Raw genomic sequence first — 18309 nt, 5'->3', positions numbered from 1 at the left:
AAAATCAAGTAGTTACCTCTGATTCTGGACCTTGTTTTAAATTTAACATTTTTTTCAGATTGGTTCATGGCTAGGGGGTGGAAGTACTACAGTACTGACATTGGGAGAGAGTGTGATTTAATCACTCACAAAGCTGCGGGTTGGGGGGGGGGGGGGGGGGGGCGGAATAAACACACAAAGCTACAGGTAAATAAACTATTGCTCCCAAGGGATATTGAAAATACAAACTATTATCCAAAAACTCTTATCCTATTTATTCGGTTTTAAGGTTAAAAGTTATAGCATCAAGAAATTCACTATTTTTTAAGTTTTGGAAGTTCTACTAAATAAGATCTTACAAACCATCTTATCCTTCCCTATATTCACTTTGGATGTGAATTTCATTGCATTTGAACTATCAGGTACATTCATTGGCATTTGCAGGACTGGCCTTCGACAAACTCCAGCATTGGGCCAGGGAAGGGCAAAAGCATTGATTACCTGTTCCCCTTGACTCCCAATTCCGGGGATGCCCATTGGTCCTTGGGGTCCCACTGGTCCCAAGTCCCCCTGTATAGAAAACAAATCAGAAATATAATAAAATGAAACTTCATTCTTTCATACTTTGCTAATCTGGAATTATGTTGGATTCAAATCTATTTTTATATCCTTAAAAAAGTTCAACATGGAAAGTTAGCAAACTTCTTTTAAACAGTTTAGTTCAAATTTGCCAAAATAGTTAATTATGTTTTACTCTTTAGTTTGAATTGGTGAGAATTTGCACCAGTTTATATTTATCAGTCATTTTTTTTCTCACAAGAATCAAAAGTTCCTGAATGGTTATTATACTGACACAAACACTTTCTGTTAGGCTCATAACAGAAATATTTAAAAATATAAAATTCATAGAATCCAAGGAAAACAGAATCTGAGAAATAAATTGAAGTAAAATATTGTCAATTTCTCTAAATACTTTTTCCCTCCTAATCTTATTAAAATGCATTTTGAAAATTAAGAAATTCTCTAAGTTAAGCACAACATAATTAAAGAACCTTACCTCTCCCCTCCATGAAATAAATTTGGGAAACAAAATAAATGTTATTATTAAGAAGAATATCATTCATCCATTCTTTGTGTCTTTCAACAAATATTTTATGGGTGAGGGCATAATAAGGTCTCTTTCGTGACTAATGAATGCTGCTTGGGTAGTGTGAAAGCAGCCATAGATACCACATACATTAACAGGTGTACCTGTGTTCTAATGATACTTTATTTACAAAAACAGGCAGCCAGCCCCACATTTAATTGGCCAATGCTGGGCTAAATAAATATATTTTTATGAACAAAAGTACATCATTAGATTATACTGTATATATTACAAAGTCTGTTGAGCCTGTCACTAAGATATGCCCCGGGATACGCTCCTCAGTGTTTCACTCCGTATCAATCCCAGTCTAAATAAGTACCCTGGAAGGAAAATGTAATGGAGTTCAGTTCTAATTCAGAACTGCATTATTCTGATTCGTAACTTGATTGCTGGTCATGTGGCAGGCATTGTGCTAAATGCTTTTCATTCTGTATCTCATTTAATCCTCACAACAACCCTCTGAAGGTAGGCATCCCCATTTTCCTGATGAGATTAAGTACACCCCATTCAGCGGCAAGATTCAAGTCTACTCTCTCTGACTACAAAACCCAACTCATAAACACTATTCTGCAAGTATTCAGCAAACCCAAAAGAAAGACCTTCTTCTGTGCATTGCTATATACACTTAAATATCTATATCAAAACTACTTCCTTGTTTTGTACCAATTTATATATTTGAGAGCCCTTAACATAGGACTATTTATCTTATCACTTGAAACAGAAGCACCAAGTCTCTGAATCTAATATACATAAAAGGATAGAAAAGGAAGAAAGAGGGAAGAGAAAAAGAAGACGGTTTGATCTGGTAAGAGAATAGCAGATGGTGGCTTTGTAATTACTCTGTGATAATGTCCTGATATTTCCATGTGTTTTCTTTGCATGAGCTCCAGGTATAAAAATAAAAATGCAATGTCAATAAAACCTAAAAACGTTAATTTACTGAACTCATACAAAATTATTCTATTGTACTCAATTTTCACTGCTCCAAAGGAAGAAAGAGCATCTTACATATTTTTAGAGTATTTTTAGAGCTGAAGTTACAACCAAGAATTGTACTGCATCTAAAATTTGTGTAACTCACTATTTCCCACTATCTCTGCTATTTAAACACAGATTCACAGAAGAGATGGCTACCAGTAGAAAATAAAAGAAATAAGTACTTCAAGATTGAAACACACTTAAGATAATCTTGAATATCAATCATTATTCTAATATAATATATAATATAATGATATGATTAGAGGTTGACATATACGGTAAATGACTCCAAATTGACATGAGGTCTCTGTTTTTTGTTTATTTTTATATCTCCCATTCTTTGGCATCATTCCCTTCCCAATGGTATTTAGGGCCTTATCAGCCTCCAGTAGCTTCTATCACTGGCCTCACCCCTACTTCTAATCTGGATATAATTTGTAGCTATTTTAAAGAAAACAAGTAACTAGTGAGAAAGAAGAAGGCAATAGCAGGTAGGCCGTGGTGTTGAACATAATTTTCCAGAACACCAGTGTCAGACATGACCATTCTGTGTGGTGAAGCAAAACCTCTCCATAGTCATGTCTGAGCACAGACAGAAACAAAAATAAACAATGTCCAAATTCCTCAAAAGGGGTCAAACATTCTCCTATATCAACTAAAATGAGTAACTGCTACTTCTTTACCAATTGTAATAGCCTGGCTCCATCTTTCTCTCCTAGGTAAGATTCATTAAAATGCCCAAACTTAAAATTACCCCCACTTCCTGAGAGCATCCAGTTCAGAGCCAAGTCATACTTTCTTAGACACTCACCCAAGCCACCTAATATATGAGCCCAAATTCTATGAAAAGAAATCTCTCATCTTACTGAGTTGTGATCGGTTCCCACGGTACGTGTCCTCTTTCACAGCAGAGTCAATAAACCTAAATTTGCTCAATTATAGGTGGATTCCTGTCGGTCCTTGCTGGAGGACATCAATGCTAGTTTTCTTAAATGAGTTATCTTCTTTCAGACTCCTTTTAAGGTAATATTTTTTAGTGGATGCCTAAGGGTGGATATTGCTTCTATAATGAGGTCAAGTCATGCTTCAACAGCTATTTTCTTTATGAAGTAGAGGTCTATTCTGCTAATGTTTAGCTTCAAAGCTGCTTGGCTGATGATAGGGATACTGGAAGTCAGAACCCAAATAAATGGGACATTACTATAAATATATAATATGGGAATTTCCAGGTAATAATTCATCTCTACAATAATATACCTTGCATATACTTGATTTACAACTAAGTTGACACCTGTGTGGTGTGATTGTCAGGTTGTATACAGTTCATAAATGTATATACATTAATGAAAAATTTTAAAAACAATTTTACAGGCATCTCTTCCATCCTATATCCTATATGTGTTACCTTGTCCCCTTTGATTGACAGGCCTTGTAGTCCTTGTGGGCCAATTGGACCTTCAGAACCTTTTTCACCCTGAAAATATATGAGAGACATCAGTGCACTAATAAAACAGTTAAAGCATTCAAAGCAACCAAATTTACAGCTCACTGCAACTGGGTAATTCTAACTGACGCCAAGATTTGTAACTGGCAAAAAAAAATTAGTCTTAACTCTTAAATAGGAAGTACTCTGTCCAAACAAAACACATATGAAGTATCGCAAAAGTTGGAAAATAGCTCTATTCCCAAAATAGTCAGAAATATCTGGGGATGAAGGACCTAATCAGTCACAGAGTACAACTCACTGAGTCAGTCCTCCATCTCCTCAACATTGCTGCAACTATACCCATCACACAATGGAAATGTGTCCCTCACATTAGTATATGAACTAATACTTGCTCTGGTTAAATTATTTATTAAATGTCTTATATCACAATTTATACACATTCATTGAAAATTTAGTTTTAAGATAATTAATGTAAAATCTTCTTGGATTTAATCACATGACCTGTGTAATGTAATATCAATGAAGTCATCACACTGCATTGGTATGAAAAATAAACCATATAAGCAATCAAAAATAGTATTCATCTGATGAATTTATTTGAATTGTGAATAAATCAAAGGACATTTGCAAGAAACGTAGAAAAAAGGAAAATATCCTTTGTGTCTCTATGTATTCATGGTATAATCACTTAAGTCCTACAACATGGCAAGCAGCCCCAAGTAGCACATATAGAAAACTCCCTTTGGCCCTGCTGATTGGGGAATAAAGTAGTCTGAAAAGTGGGTTCTTCTGGTCATTTCCACAGTACCTAATTTACATACAGCTGACCCTAAAACAACACTGAATATGGTGAATTATTTGTTTGATGAGATAGAGGGCAATACACTGTGTGGGTTACTATGAGCAAGAGTGTATCTTTATATCATGCAGTTGAACATGTCACTAAGACAATGCCCTCCTGTATGTTTCTTAGTGTTTCACATATTTATATCTCATTTATTTCTTTACTAGATGCCCTGGGGTCCTTGGGCCTGGCCTGTGGGGATTGGGCCAAAACCAGCTCTCCAACATCCCCTGAGAGGTCCCAATTTGCGAGAGGGTGGTTCTCGGGTGACGCACCCCAGAATCAGGCTCCCTCCTCTCTGGTTCTGGGTATGTCACCCGAGAACTGCAGCTCCCAAGTCACCACAGCTTGGCAGCTCCTGTGTTGAGCATCTTCCCCCTGGTGGTCAGTGCGCATCATAGCTACTGGCCAGTCACTTAGGCTTTTATATATAAAGATAGTGGGGGGGGGGGGGCGGGAAACAGATTATAAAGAGAAATAATTCTGGCTATTTAAATTTTCCAGGTTGTTTGGGCTACACATATATAAAAAATTTACTATATAACAAAAAATAATTCAAGAAACTATGTATTATAAATCATTCTGAAATGTAGTGCTAAATTGCTAGCCTCTGTATCTGATAGTGACATTTTGGTTAGTCAAGGACATTACTAAAGTCCCCTTGATCTAACATATCATTTCCATTTATTATGACAAGTTAAAATGTGTTGGTTAAAAGGGGCCTCACTGAAAATTCAACCCAAAACTTAGTATGAATTATTTGTTGTAGCCAACTAATTTCACTCTAGCTGAGATATGGTTTCCTCATAGATCATGTCGGGAGAGGCTAAGAATGAGATGTAGTTCTAGAGCATGCAGCTGTACTGAGAAGGTCAGAACTTAGGGACCTGACTGAATACCGTGGAAGGTCTTGGTCGCTTAGAAAAGAGTGTGTGCTTCGCTGTGGGCAGTGTGTGTATGCATGCACATGTGTTTGGGGGAAAGGCTTTAGAAAAGAAGGAAAAAGACTCCAAAATTTATCCTTACTTACTCTGAAATTTTGTTGATGCTGCCCAAAGTATCTTGGAAAATCATTTCCCATGTGGCCTTTGGCAAAGGTGCCATAGATTTTGAGTAAACAGCCTAGACAAGGGATCAGCAAACTGAAGCCCAATGGCCAACTCCAGCCCTCTGCCTGTGTTTTGTAAAATATAGCTTTCCTGGAACACAGCCACACTCATTCATTTAAACTACATTGTTTATGGCTGCTTGCATGCTACAACAGCAGAGTTAAGTAGATGCAACAGATACCATATGGTTCACAAAGCCTAAAACATTCACTGCCTGATCTTGAAAGAAAAAGTTTGCTAGCCCCTTGTCTAGAGGAACTTGAGCTCTAAGAATTATATATGGGAAGCCGTGGAGACATTTAAATTCTCAATTGCCAGGTAAAAGATTGGTCTTTCATGCCATTTTGCTCCTTATAGCAATAAGCTAATTTCTTTTTTATTATACTAAAGGCAATGCTGTTACAAATTGGTTTCTTATCTGTGTTTCACACAACAAAGCTGAGAGTAAAGCTTTGTCATAGCTACACGCTATAACTCAACTACTGGGCATAAAGAGGCTATCACTGTGCTTTAATGACTCCAGTCCAAGAGACTTTTCTAATTTCATATGCAATCATTACATAAAGTAGAAGTCTATCAACGTCTCATTTATGATTGCAAAATTCACTGTTGTTTCATGGTAAGGGGAAATTACATATTCCTTCATTTAATAGGGTGAAGTTGGTCACACACTATAATAAGAAAAATACTTGACTTCTGATAATTGGACACAGTTTTTAAAATGTGTAATTCATGACCATGCGAGACAAAGCACTTTTCCTGGTACAGAAGGTATTGTTACCTTTGGTCCTGGGAAGCCTTCTCCCGGTAAGCCCCTCTCTCCTGGCACTCCCTCGGGACCACGGGGACCCTGGTTGGGATAAAAGGGAATGAAGAATAAAGAAGAGAGAAAGGATAATGGGAGGAGGGGAAAGGAAGGTAGGAGAGGAAAGGGAAAGAAAATGGTTATATTTCAGTTCACATGGGCATGATATCGTCCTATCGAAGTCATTAGTAAGAACCCTTTTAGTAAGCTTCATGGTAATCAGGAGAATTATAGAGTTGTGAAGAATAATATTCCCATGGTATTAAATACTTGTTCCTCTTGGTTGGCATATGATTATCTATTCTGGTGTCCTCAAATTAGTGGGAAATGGAAATTAAGTGATGTGTCAGAATAAGGTACAGAAAATAAACCTTATGAGGAAAGGCTAACTTCGAGGACTGCATGGCTAGAGATGAATGCAGAGTAATTTCAGAGTTGAATTATGGGGCGTGGGGGGGCTGTGAAGAAATCACTGCACAGCTGGTTAAAATACTGAATTCTGTTTACATGTGTTTTAATTTCTATCCTCATAAATTTGGACCCAAACTTGAAATCTTTCAAGAACTAGTTGAATCCACTGGAGATTTATGTGTACATAGAAACCTGGATCAAGGGAAGCATGATTTTCAATCTCAATGATTAAAATTAAGAAGTCTATGTGACAGTTGCTCGGAAAGGCATTAGGAAAGGTGAGAACTTCTCACATAAGGATAGAAAAACGACAGTTTCAGGTATTGAAGTGGACTGGCTAGAAAGGTACTCACCGAATAATAAAAAACAACAGTAATGTATTCACTTAAACACCAGGAATTTTAAAAGGCTACACATTTTCCCACTAAGTCTTCTTGGCCAGCAGGCCAAAAAGTAGAACGGGGACTAACAACAGACTGGAGCTTTCCCTTGAATGAGTCTAAAAAGATAATGAGGGCTCACTTGCCAGGGAAGTAAACCTGAGACAGAATAAGAGCTCCTCTGAATGACCTTGGGGCTGGATACGCAGTCATCCAGGGTCATTTAAGAGATGCTTTCTGGTCAAGCCTGGAAGCAGAACCAGGATGGAGCATTATGTTAATCAGTGACTGAGCACCGTTATGGATTTGAAAGAAAAAAAGCTTACAGCAAAGCTTATAAGAACTGTGTATCAGTGTTTGTTTTTTTCTTTTTTGTAAATATTTTTTTATTAATTTCAGAGAGGAAGGGAGAAGGGGGGAGAGAGAGAGAGAGAAAGAGAGAGAATCATTGATTGGCTGCCTCCTGTACACCCCACATTGGGGATAAAGCTTGCAACTGGGGCATATGTCCTGACCGGGAATTGAACCATGACCTCCTGGTTCATAGGTCGACTTTCAACCACTGAGCCACGCCGGATGGGGTTTTTTCTCCCCTAGTATGATATATTTTTAAAAGGACAGTCTTCTTTAGTATCTTCTTTCCAATTTAGTAAAGACTTTAATTAACATAAAAAGCTAACATTTAATTCCATTTAAAAGACTATGTTTATGGGAAAACCTAGTTTTTAACAATCCAAACCCTTAATCAAAGCATGAATATTCATGACAGATTATTCTAATATTAGAGAAATTCACTAGGGGAAAATAAAGATGACATGAAAACTGGATTGTAAACTAACATCATACACTATAACAAGAAAATATATTGACCAATTATTTTCCCCAATGATATGACATATAAAAATAACACAATGTACATTAAATGCTAAATAAGTCTATTTTCCAGTTTATTCCTTTTTTTTCTTTTTTCATTCATTCAACAAATGTGTACGAAATGCCTAACCCGTGTGAGGCTCCATGCTAGGTTCTAAGAGGAGCAGACCAACCTGCTTTCTGTCTCCTGGAGTTTAGAGTCTTGCATGATAATTAAAAGCAGATTCTGGCATCCTTTGGACTGAGGTCCAAGTGCCAGCTCTGCTGCGTAGCATTGGCAGTGTGACCTTACACAAATACGTTCCTCTCTCTAGAGCTCAGCAAACTCATCCCAACGGTGGTAGCAACAGTACCTACCTCAACCTCAGTATTAAGGTCAGGACTAAGTCAGGCAGATTTAAAGCTTTTACAAATGAAGCACTCAATAAATATCTGCTACCACTATCAAAATGATTTTCCTCGAGTCTTGCAGTTGCTAAGACTGTCCTTTTATGGACATGTTGAGAAAGAAGGTAGTCTCAGTGTGAATGGGTGACATTAAGTATCCAGAGAGGCATGCTGCACAGAACAAACGTGGGCCATTCTGACTCCGCATTTCTAGAATACATTAGCTAAGGTGGAAGTGAAAACAATGGCTTCTTTTAGGAGCCATGTGTTCCAAACTGCTGAGAAAAGAAAGCGAATGCTGGTGAGCAATCACTTAGGAGCCTTTAAAAATATAGAGAGCCAAGGTTCAGTTACTGCAGACCGCCAGGGTAGTATTCCATGCCACCACTACATTCTCAAGTTTTCTAGTGGAGCGGTCAGGATAGGAGATGATTGTTAACCTCAGACGAGAAAGAGCAGATACTGGGTTAGATTAACTATATTTTTAATTTATTAAGACAGCACCAATGGATCATTTTTAAAGGACAGAAATGCTTCCATAAAAAACTCAGTATCCTTTTCAAAGGCCATGAAAATAAATTACAACTGTGGCATACTTATTTGGTGTCTAATGAAAAAATATAATGGAGGAACATAATTATCGGTTAACACAGTCTGGTCAGTTGAAATGCTTTGAGACATTAGCAAGATAAAGTGTAATTATCCATTATTTTCTTACTTTCCTTAATAATCTAAATAGTGTGGACAATCAACAAAGGGGCTATAATATACATTGCAAGCATTAAAGATAAATATATTAAATAATAATAATAATTGTCTATACTAGTCACACATGCCATGTACTTTATTTTTAACTTCAAAGTAATTACAATTCTACTTCAGGGAGTATTTATCTTTTACTGATAGCGCTTGAAATAACCTTACACATTAAACAAACAGGTCATCTGAGATTCTGAATCAATTTATCTTTCATGAATCAGTTATCTCTGAGACCAGCATAAAACAAGTGATAATCAAAAATTAAAGTTGGTAGTTTCTGTATTTGTTACTAGAATATAGAAATAAAATTGATTTTGTATGTTCAGCTTGTATCCCATGACCTCAATTATTAGTTCAATTATTAGTTCTAGGATGTTTGGTATAGATTTCTGGGGTTTGTCTATGAAGACCATTATGTCATCTGCAAATAGGGACAGCTTTAGTTCTTTTTGAAATCTATGCCTTTTATTTCCTCTTCTTGCCTATTGTTCTGGCTAGGACTTCTAATACTACATTGAATAAGATTGGTGAAAGCAGAAATCTTTCTCTTGCTTTTGGTTTTACCATTTCACCATTGAATATATGTTATCTGTAGTTTTTTGTAGAGCATATGTTCCCTTTTATTCCTAGTTTCTGAGAGTTTTTATCAGGGCTTATGAGGGTTTTGAATTTAAAATTTTGTTGAATGCTTTCCTATTTCTTTTTTTATATGATCATGTAATTTTTAGCCTATTAGCAAAATGTATTGTAATGATTACTTTTCAATTATTAAATCAGTCTTGCATCTAGGAATGAACCCCATATGATGCTGCTGTATAATTCTTTTTATATATTGCTGAATTCTACTTGTCAATATTTTGTTAGGATGTTTGTTTCTGTGTTCCTGAGGGATATTGTTCTATAGCTTTCTTTTTATGTGTTGTCATTGTCTTGTGTTGGTATTGGGGAAAAACTGGCCTCGTAAAATAAGTTAGGAAGTGTTCTTTCCTCTTCTATTTTATGGAAGAGATTACGTAAACTTGTCTGTACCTACAATGTTTTTTGTCTTTGCAAGAAAGTCTAAAACAAGTGTAGCAAAATGTTAAGATTTGTCTATCTGGTAGAAATTTACTAAATCCTTCTCTGTTATTTTTTAGCAGCTCATTTTTTAAAAATGTATTTATGTAGCTAATTTTTATTCCCACTTATTGAGATTACTATGAAAAATTCTTGCTTATCCCAGTTTTATTTTTAAGCCCAGATTCTCTGCTGTACTCCCAGGACACATGGCGATCTACATGAGCCTGTGTCTTTCTTTCTAGCTGATGGCCCTCCAGTTTTCTACATTTGCAGCCTCTCCAGTGAAGAACCAGCAGCGTCTGCAAGAAAGCTGATTCCTTCTCTCTCGGGGGGTTACCTTTAAGGGCACTACCTTGTTAGCAGAAACTGAGACTTGACCACTGGTCTCTAGATAATCAGTGCAGTGTACCTGTCCTCTATGAGATGTGTTCTTTTTGAATGTGCACAGACATTAGTGAAAAGCCAACCCCTCAGACATTATGCTCCCATTCCACTCACAGCCTACAGCCCGGAAGCACGTTCCTGTTACTACTTACACGCGAGGAGCTATGCAATGCGAAACCAAATTGGGACACCAACCATGTTTTCATTTGTACCCCAGTGAGTCAGCCACTGTTCTTTCCTAGGGGAAGGATTACTTGAAAAGTTAAGGAGCTTTTTATGCTAGAATGGTCATGTTTTATTCATTTCCTCTTTAGATCTCTTTTGATAGAAGTATTATTTTTCTTTTCCAACAATAGGAAACTTCAAAGTAACATGAGGTAGAGATTGCAAATAACACAGGTCTGGCCTGTCTACCATCCTTCATACCAGCTTTAGAGTACACTCACGGATTAGGTAATGAGCAAAGTCCTCATTGTTGGTGAGTTTCTCATGGTTTTAGGAAAGTAAATTAAAGGCATTAGGACTGAATCGAGTTCTTGTATCTCCTAGGAAATTTTGACACATAATTGTTGAACAAGCTGACTAATCTTGTAAGCTATTACAGTAAGAGAGAACAGTTGTACATATCTATACATACAGAGTGGGGCAAAAGTAGGTTTACAGTTTGAGTATGCAAAATAGTTTATTCTTGTATTATTACTTATTAATCATTGTATTATCTTCCATATGAACTACTGTAAGCCTACTTTTGCCCCACCTTGTATGTATGTGCATATGTGTATGGGTGTGTGTGCGTGTGCTCGGACTTCCCTATTTTAATTATGAAAAATGAGCCTTGTATCTGGTTCTTGCATATTTACTATTATTTGTTTGTCCAAAAGATACAAGATGCATTAATTGAACCACTTTTCTAGCCAGAGGGAGCACGTATGAACTATATTTGTCCTTCCTACTCCATCTAGAATTTCTGGCTACTTACTGGCTGGCCTGGTTCACCAACGCCAATCGGTCCTGGAGCCCCTGTTCTTCCTTCCTGGCCTCTCTCCCCCTAAGAGAAAGAAATACTCCAATGAAAGTTTGAGCTTTTACATAAAGAAGAAACAGCACAAAACACTCGCAAGATTTCAACGAAGATAAATAGCAAAACAGTCAAACTTTTCTCATTCAAAAAGATAAAAAATAATCTGGAGGAGGAGGCCTGGCTTGAATTTAAGTGAACAAATTACCCTAAAATGTTCAGCATCCCTTCTTGTCTAAATGCAATAGGGCACGTTCCGCTTTCAGAAACCATTGGCAGGATGCACTGTGCGTGACGCCTTTTGGTGACTGAGATGACACGCTGGCAATGCTCATGCTGCTCCTGCCCCTTCCCCACCATCCTGGCATGCTGCCCTCCCCCATCCCCACTCTCCCCCAGGTCACCTCTCCTCTCAGTTCCGTTTCACACTTGATCTCCTTCAGAACCCTTCTCCAATAACTCCACCGACATAAACTCCACCTCCCCTGAAGTCTCAAGTGCTATTGTGTACGCGCCATCCATGGTGTCACTGTTTGCATTCAAAGTGCACTGTTTTGTACTGCTCTCTGTTTTAGTCCTGCATCAGCATCTTTTTGTCCCAATGACAGAGAAAATCCATTTAAAATAAACTCTATTAATCCTGCAGGATGCAGAGGACACAGAGTGCTGGTGTTCGAGTCCCTTCTAGTCCCCTACTAACCTTCCTGACAACATACTTTTCGGTGTCATGGTTCTTCTGGTTTCTGCCCCTGTCGGCTTATTTGTTGTGAGCAGGTGGTAGTTTATATATTAAGGTATTTCACATCCCAGTAACATTTTGCATGTTAACATTTCAAGTCCACAAAAAATCCACAGAACATGATGTACACTGGCAAGAGAGTGGGTATCTGGAGACTAGCAAATTTTCCCTCCAACCAAATAACAAAATACATTGGTGGTTCTTGTGGTAACTGACCCTGACCACAGCACTCAGTGTCCAAGCATCCAGACTGGACACCGTAACTTCTGCAAGCAGCCTCCTGGTGCCTGTGAGGGCAAGGCTGAGCAGAGTTTAAATCACAGCTCCCCCAACCCCTACAATAAATTCAAAAATCATCAGTGGGCAAAGAGACACGGATCCTTACCTTAATACCTTGGTGTCCAATACCAGGGGCTCCTGGAGGACCATAAGGACCAGGAGGACCTGGCTCACCCTAGAGGAAGAAATGGTGATATGTTTGCTCAGTTCGGTAATATTTGTTGAGCAGCTCTTAGATCCATAGTGATGTGATAGGGGCTTTGAGGGCAATAATGACACCTAGTTCACAGTCCCTGCCCTCTAGTGTTTCTAAGTCAGTTGAAAACACAACGTAAACCCAGGGTGGGATGATCCACTGGGCATAGTAGAAACATGATTTAGGGCCAACAAAAATGTTTCAATTTTTATTTATAAAATCAGAATTAAACATAAGAACGAATACATAACAATGATTTCAGTCTCGATTTTATGTGTCTCTATGTTAACACGATTCTAAAACACTATTTTTACTTTTTTTTGAGGAATAAACCCACAAAAGCAAAGTTTTTAGGATCTATGAAAGTCATAATGCAGCCTCACTTTTACATTCAATAAATCTTTATTAAGTGTTTCTGGCAGACACATTTTATTTTCTACACAATATCCATCCTCTCTGCTCTTTCCTTCCCTGCTGTTAGAACTCTGAGCTGTTCATGTCTTGGGCAACTATTCTTTGCCATCAGGGGTGTAGGATGAATGATAATCGGTCCAATGCAAGTCTAAACTTTCCTTTTCCTTTGCCACTGGTTAGTCTAGGTTGGTTGATTGGCTGAGTTCTGACAAGTGTAGGGATCCTACCAAATGCAAAGAGAAACCATTTCCTCTGACGCTTCTTCCCTACTTGGAGCTGTACTAGCTATCTTTATAGCCAGGAGGCAACGATCTCTCAGATGATGAAGATGATGCAGAAAAAACTTCAAAGAGCCTGCCTGACTCCTCAAGAACCTTACTAAGCTGGCCACCCTGGACTACCTACCTTCAACCATTCTGTTTACTCAACAAAAAGAGTGCTTATGATTCAAGTCACTATTAGTCAAGATGTCTGTTACTAGAAGCCAGAACATTTTCAATGATTGCTGTCTACCATGTAGCAGGCCTGGCATCGAATTCAGTCCTTATAGAACTGAATGAGAACATCAAGCTCATACAATGCACAAGCGAAGAACCTCAGTCCCAGAGAGCTTACCTCAGAATCAGTTGATTGTGAGAGTTTCTGACGCTTTGGCATTTGAGTGGGTTGAATTTAAAAGTACCTTCTGTTCATTCTTTTGAGGAAAAGTCAGTCTGGCAGGTAAATCAACTTCAATTTCCCACTTTCAAATTCAAGTTTGCGCTTATTTGTCTATATCGATCAAATTTTCTGGAGCAGCCAGGCAATTGCCATTGTTATTTTGACATGTTCTTGGCCATGGAATTTCTCTCTATATAATATCAGACTAAAACTTATCCCTAAACTTGAAGTTGTTCTCTTAAAGTTTGATTTAGCTCCTAGAGACGATTTTATTTCCTAAGGAATCCAAGTTTTCACTTCAAAGAACCTTTTCCTTACAACTTCTCATGCTGTGCACCCAAGTTGGAATCTCCTTGCAATTATACTGCACATGGTGACTCTCCGTTATTCAGTAAATGAACACCAACTACTTGCTATGTGGAAGGTAACAAAGTAAATACAGAGATGTTTAAGACATAGTCTCTCAACTCAAAGGACTAGTTTGAGAGGTAAACACACCATTAAAATGATAATGATAGTAATAATAAGCCCTAAGTTTCCTTATTCTATTTATTCCTTATCCTTTTTTTAATGTAATTTGGACCTGTTATGGGTCAGAAGGTTCTTAAATATTGTATATGTAATACATATTATATATTTGGAAGAGAATATATATATCCTACTTAGTACTTGCCTATATGTTTGATCTAAAACAAACAAAAGTTTCCTCTGGCTATGCACAAGGCATCGGTTCAGTTGTTACCTTGAAATGTGTACATCAGGAGAATCAAGAGGAGAAGTAATCCCCTTTAGCCTTAGTCAACTACCAGTAGTAACAGAAATCTCTTAATATTGCTTTTTGGGGAAAATTACGAGGATCTGAAGCTTACAAAGGGATTATTTTCCCTTACCTGAACACAGACAGCCCCATACGAACATATATTCACATTTCACTTCACCAGTGACATGGTAGCTGTTTAATATGTATAAACTCAATTGAGATTCATCAGGAGCTAGCATTTCAACCTAGGACCTGCAGAGCAGTATTTCCCTACAATGAATATCAGTATTTACCTTTTCATACTTCCCTTTTCCCTTTACTACAAAGATTCCTGAGGTGCTTTAAAAAAAATGGTCCTGATTGTAAAGCACCATAGCTGGGTGAGGCAGAGCAAGAAGAGGAGAGTTGGCATTCTACTTGGAATGATTTTCTGGGAATTTGCCAAGGCAGTATAGCCCTAGTAAGACTCCAGACTTGATTGCTTTTCTGCTTTTATTCTTACCCCAACCCTCACCAACCCCAACCCTCACCAGCAAACACAAGGACACACACACGGACACACACACACACACACACACACACACACACACACAGATTGAATGCCCCAAGAATTACTTATTATTTCTCTACTTCACTTTCTTTAACCATCAGAGGCATGTACAAAGAGAACTGGGTAAAAGTTGTGGTCCCCAGAGGGGCTATTTCTCGTGACCTCCATATGAGCATGAATGTGTGTGAGCATGTGTAGGGGCATCACAGAAGTTAGGTAGACCACTTTGGTCCTCATCAGAAATTAAGGACCTCTATACTAAGGGCCTCAGGATTGAAGGAAGCCAATCATTAATTAAACCAGCTATTTCCAAGCACTGCCCTGACACTTTACTAGTATATACATTATTTCATTTAATCTTCTAACAACCCTAGGAAATAGGTATTTTTTCACATTATAGTATAGGAATATAATTTCTACATTTTAATCTATTTTTCAGCATGTATGAAATCACAGGAAAAACTATAGCTTTGGAGTCATTCACTGCAGTTGAATCCTAGGTCTATAATTTACTAACAGTTCAAGTTTTCATAAGATCCTCATATGCAAAATGAAGATAATTATATCTTCCTTACAGGGTTATTGAGAGGATTCAAGATATTGTCTGTAAGACATCTAAGTCATAACTATCACATGGTAGCTGTTTAATATGTGTAGACTCAATTGTTATTCATCAGGCTTTCCTTGCACACCAAACTGATGCTGAGTACCGGTTACATAATTACAGACATAAATCAGATCACACCTGCACTTTCAGACACTTACAATCTGGCTGGACAGAAAAATGAACATAAAACAAGATACACGCATGTAAATTAGGTATAATAAAGATACTAACAGAGCATGTACAACTCCAAGGCAGAAATGTTTAATTCTGCCTTAAGGAAGTAGGACAATTTCATTTGGGAGAGGTGATATGTGCTCTGAACAAAGAAGTAGGAATCATATCTCATTTGGTAGGAAAGGAGAGGAACAAAAGTTCAGGAAAAGGAAAGCATATGAGACATAAAATGATTTAAAGTGTTCTGGGGGCAGTAAGCACTTCTGTGGGCTCAAGAGGAGAGGAATGAGGTGATAAAAGGGACACTACTGGAGCCATGCTGCCACTGAAAGCACACAGTGGGCCTCACATGTGATTCTGAATTTTCTAGAAGCCACATTAAGAAAGTAATAACATATTTTACTAAACCCAACCTTTCCCAAATATTAGCTTTTCAACATATCTATATCCTATATAATAAAGAGCTAATATGCTAATAAGACTGAACAGCAGAATGACGATCCGGACAACCGTCCGGACGACCTTCCAGATGAAGCTGGGGTTGCAAGGGCCAAGGCAGCCGGGGTTCTGAGGGTTGAGGCAGCTGGGGCTTTGAGGGCCAAGCCCCTTGCATGAAATTCGTGCACTGGGCCTTTAATATATATATGTGTAAACTCAATTGATATTCATCAGGAGCTAGCATTTCAATCTAGGACCTGCAGACCAGTATTTCAGCAACCGGTAAGGCAGAATGACCAGAACGACCGGTCGCTATGATGTGCACTGACCACCAGGGGGCAGACACTCAATGCAGGAGCTTCCCCCTGGTGGTCAGTGCCTTTCCACAGGGGGAGCACCGCTCAGCCAGAAGCTGGGCTCATAGCTGGCAAGTGCAGCAGTGGTGGTGGGAGCCTCTCCCACCTCCATGGCAGCCCTAAGGAGCAGCAAGCAGGTGGGCAGTAAGGAGAGAGGGGTCCCAGACTGCGAGAGGGATGTCTGACTGCCGGCTTAAGCCCAATTCCCGTGGGTAGTGGGCCTAAACCAGCAGGCAGACATCCTTCTAGGGGTCCCAGACTGTGAGAGGGTTCAGGCCAGGCTGAGGGAAACACCCCCCCCCCAACCAGTGCAAGAATTTTGTGCACCGGGCCTCTCGTAATCAATATAAAAAATCTTATTATTTAATTTTCATTATTTTTAATGTTATGTCTTTGAAATCCAATGTGTATTTAACACTTATGGCAATCCTAATTTGCTTGAGCCACATTTCAAGTGCCCAGTAGCCACATATCGCCATTGTATTGGACAGCACAGGGTTAGAGTGATTAAAGAGGCTGGAGGTTCAGGTCAGAACCACGGAGAGTACCAACATTTAGGTGATGTGGGCGTGGAAGCACATAGAGATGCCTTGTGGGAAGTTGGGGGAGGCAGTGGCCAAGAAAAAGAAATGGGAGCTGACCAAAAAAACACACACAAAAAACAACAACAAAACAACAACAATAACAAAAACAGTGTAAAGGAAGTTGGGAAAAAGAGAACTTTAAAAGGAACTCATATTTCCAAAGACTAATTCATAATCTTCCACTTGCAGACCTTCTCATCTCCCAGCATTCTCTGTCTCAGGAAAGGGCACCCCAATCCCTGCAGGGGTCAAGCGAGAGCCTAGGAGTCATTCTGGGCATCTCGCACTCTGTTATCCACTGTGTGCAATGCATCACCAGTGCCTATCAAGATGCCTCCTAAGTCTCTCTCAAATCCATCCATCTCTTTGATTCTCTATCATATTTCTACAGTCTACCCCAAGTTAATATGATCTTTTGCTCAGATTACAACTAATCCCTTAGTACTCTCCATGTGTCCATTTCAGCACATTCTAATTTCTTCCTCCTCCCCCACGTTCCTGCCAGAGCAATCTTTTCGTGTTCATTTTCATTTTAATCTGAGTAAAACCCTTCAAAGCCTTTCCCTTCCCTCTGGGGTAAAGGCAGTGCTCCTTGCAAGGCTTGTGGACTCCTGTACAATATGGTCCTGTGGCCTTTCCAGTCCCATCTGTTATTATTAATTGCTTCATCACATGCCACCCTAGCAGCACGAACCTTTGTAGTTCCTTGTACTTGCCATGTTCCTTTCTGCCACAGGATCTTTGCACGTACTATTTTATCTATCTGGGATGTTCTTACCTCTGCGTTTTCCTAGTCAATCCTGACTCAGTAAGAAGAGGCATATTGTTAGAACACATATCAAGCTAGACTTATTCTGCATTAATAATAAGAGGGGTCTTCAAAGTTCTTAACTGCTGAGTAATTATTGACAATATACAGTATATGGCACTTACTATGCAACAAGTACTACCCTAGGTGCTTCACATAAATTA

The 18309-nt window shown here is 38.6% G+C and overlaps 1 protein-coding gene across 1 annotated transcript in view; it reads right to left on the bottom strand.

Moving 5' to 3' along the window:
- The window catches only part of COL28A1 (collagen type XXVIII alpha 1 chain), a 144916-nt gene that overhangs the window by 90882 nt on the left and 35725 nt on the right, over nucleotides 1-18309 (bottom strand). The window contains exons 11-15 of the mRNA XM_054726173.1: nucleotides 12705-12773; nucleotides 11542-11610; nucleotides 6286-6354; nucleotides 3510-3578; nucleotides 481-549 (exon numbers count right to left, since the gene is read on the bottom strand). Of these exons, the coding sequence (XP_054582148.1) occupies nucleotides 481-549; nucleotides 3510-3578; nucleotides 6286-6354; nucleotides 11542-11610; nucleotides 12705-12773 (345 nt within the window). The remainder of the gene's footprint in view (nucleotides 1-480; nucleotides 550-3509; nucleotides 3579-6285; nucleotides 6355-11541; nucleotides 11611-12704; nucleotides 12774-18309) is intronic.

The sequence above is a fragment of the Eptesicus fuscus genome, chromosome 14, assembly GCF_027574615.1.
Source record: "Eptesicus fuscus isolate TK198812 chromosome 14, DD_ASM_mEF_20220401, whole genome shotgun sequence".
Lineage (NCBI taxonomy): Eukaryota > Metazoa > Chordata > Mammalia > Chiroptera > Vespertilionidae > Eptesicus > Eptesicus fuscus.
This window is presented reverse-complemented; position numbering and strand designations above follow the sequence as displayed.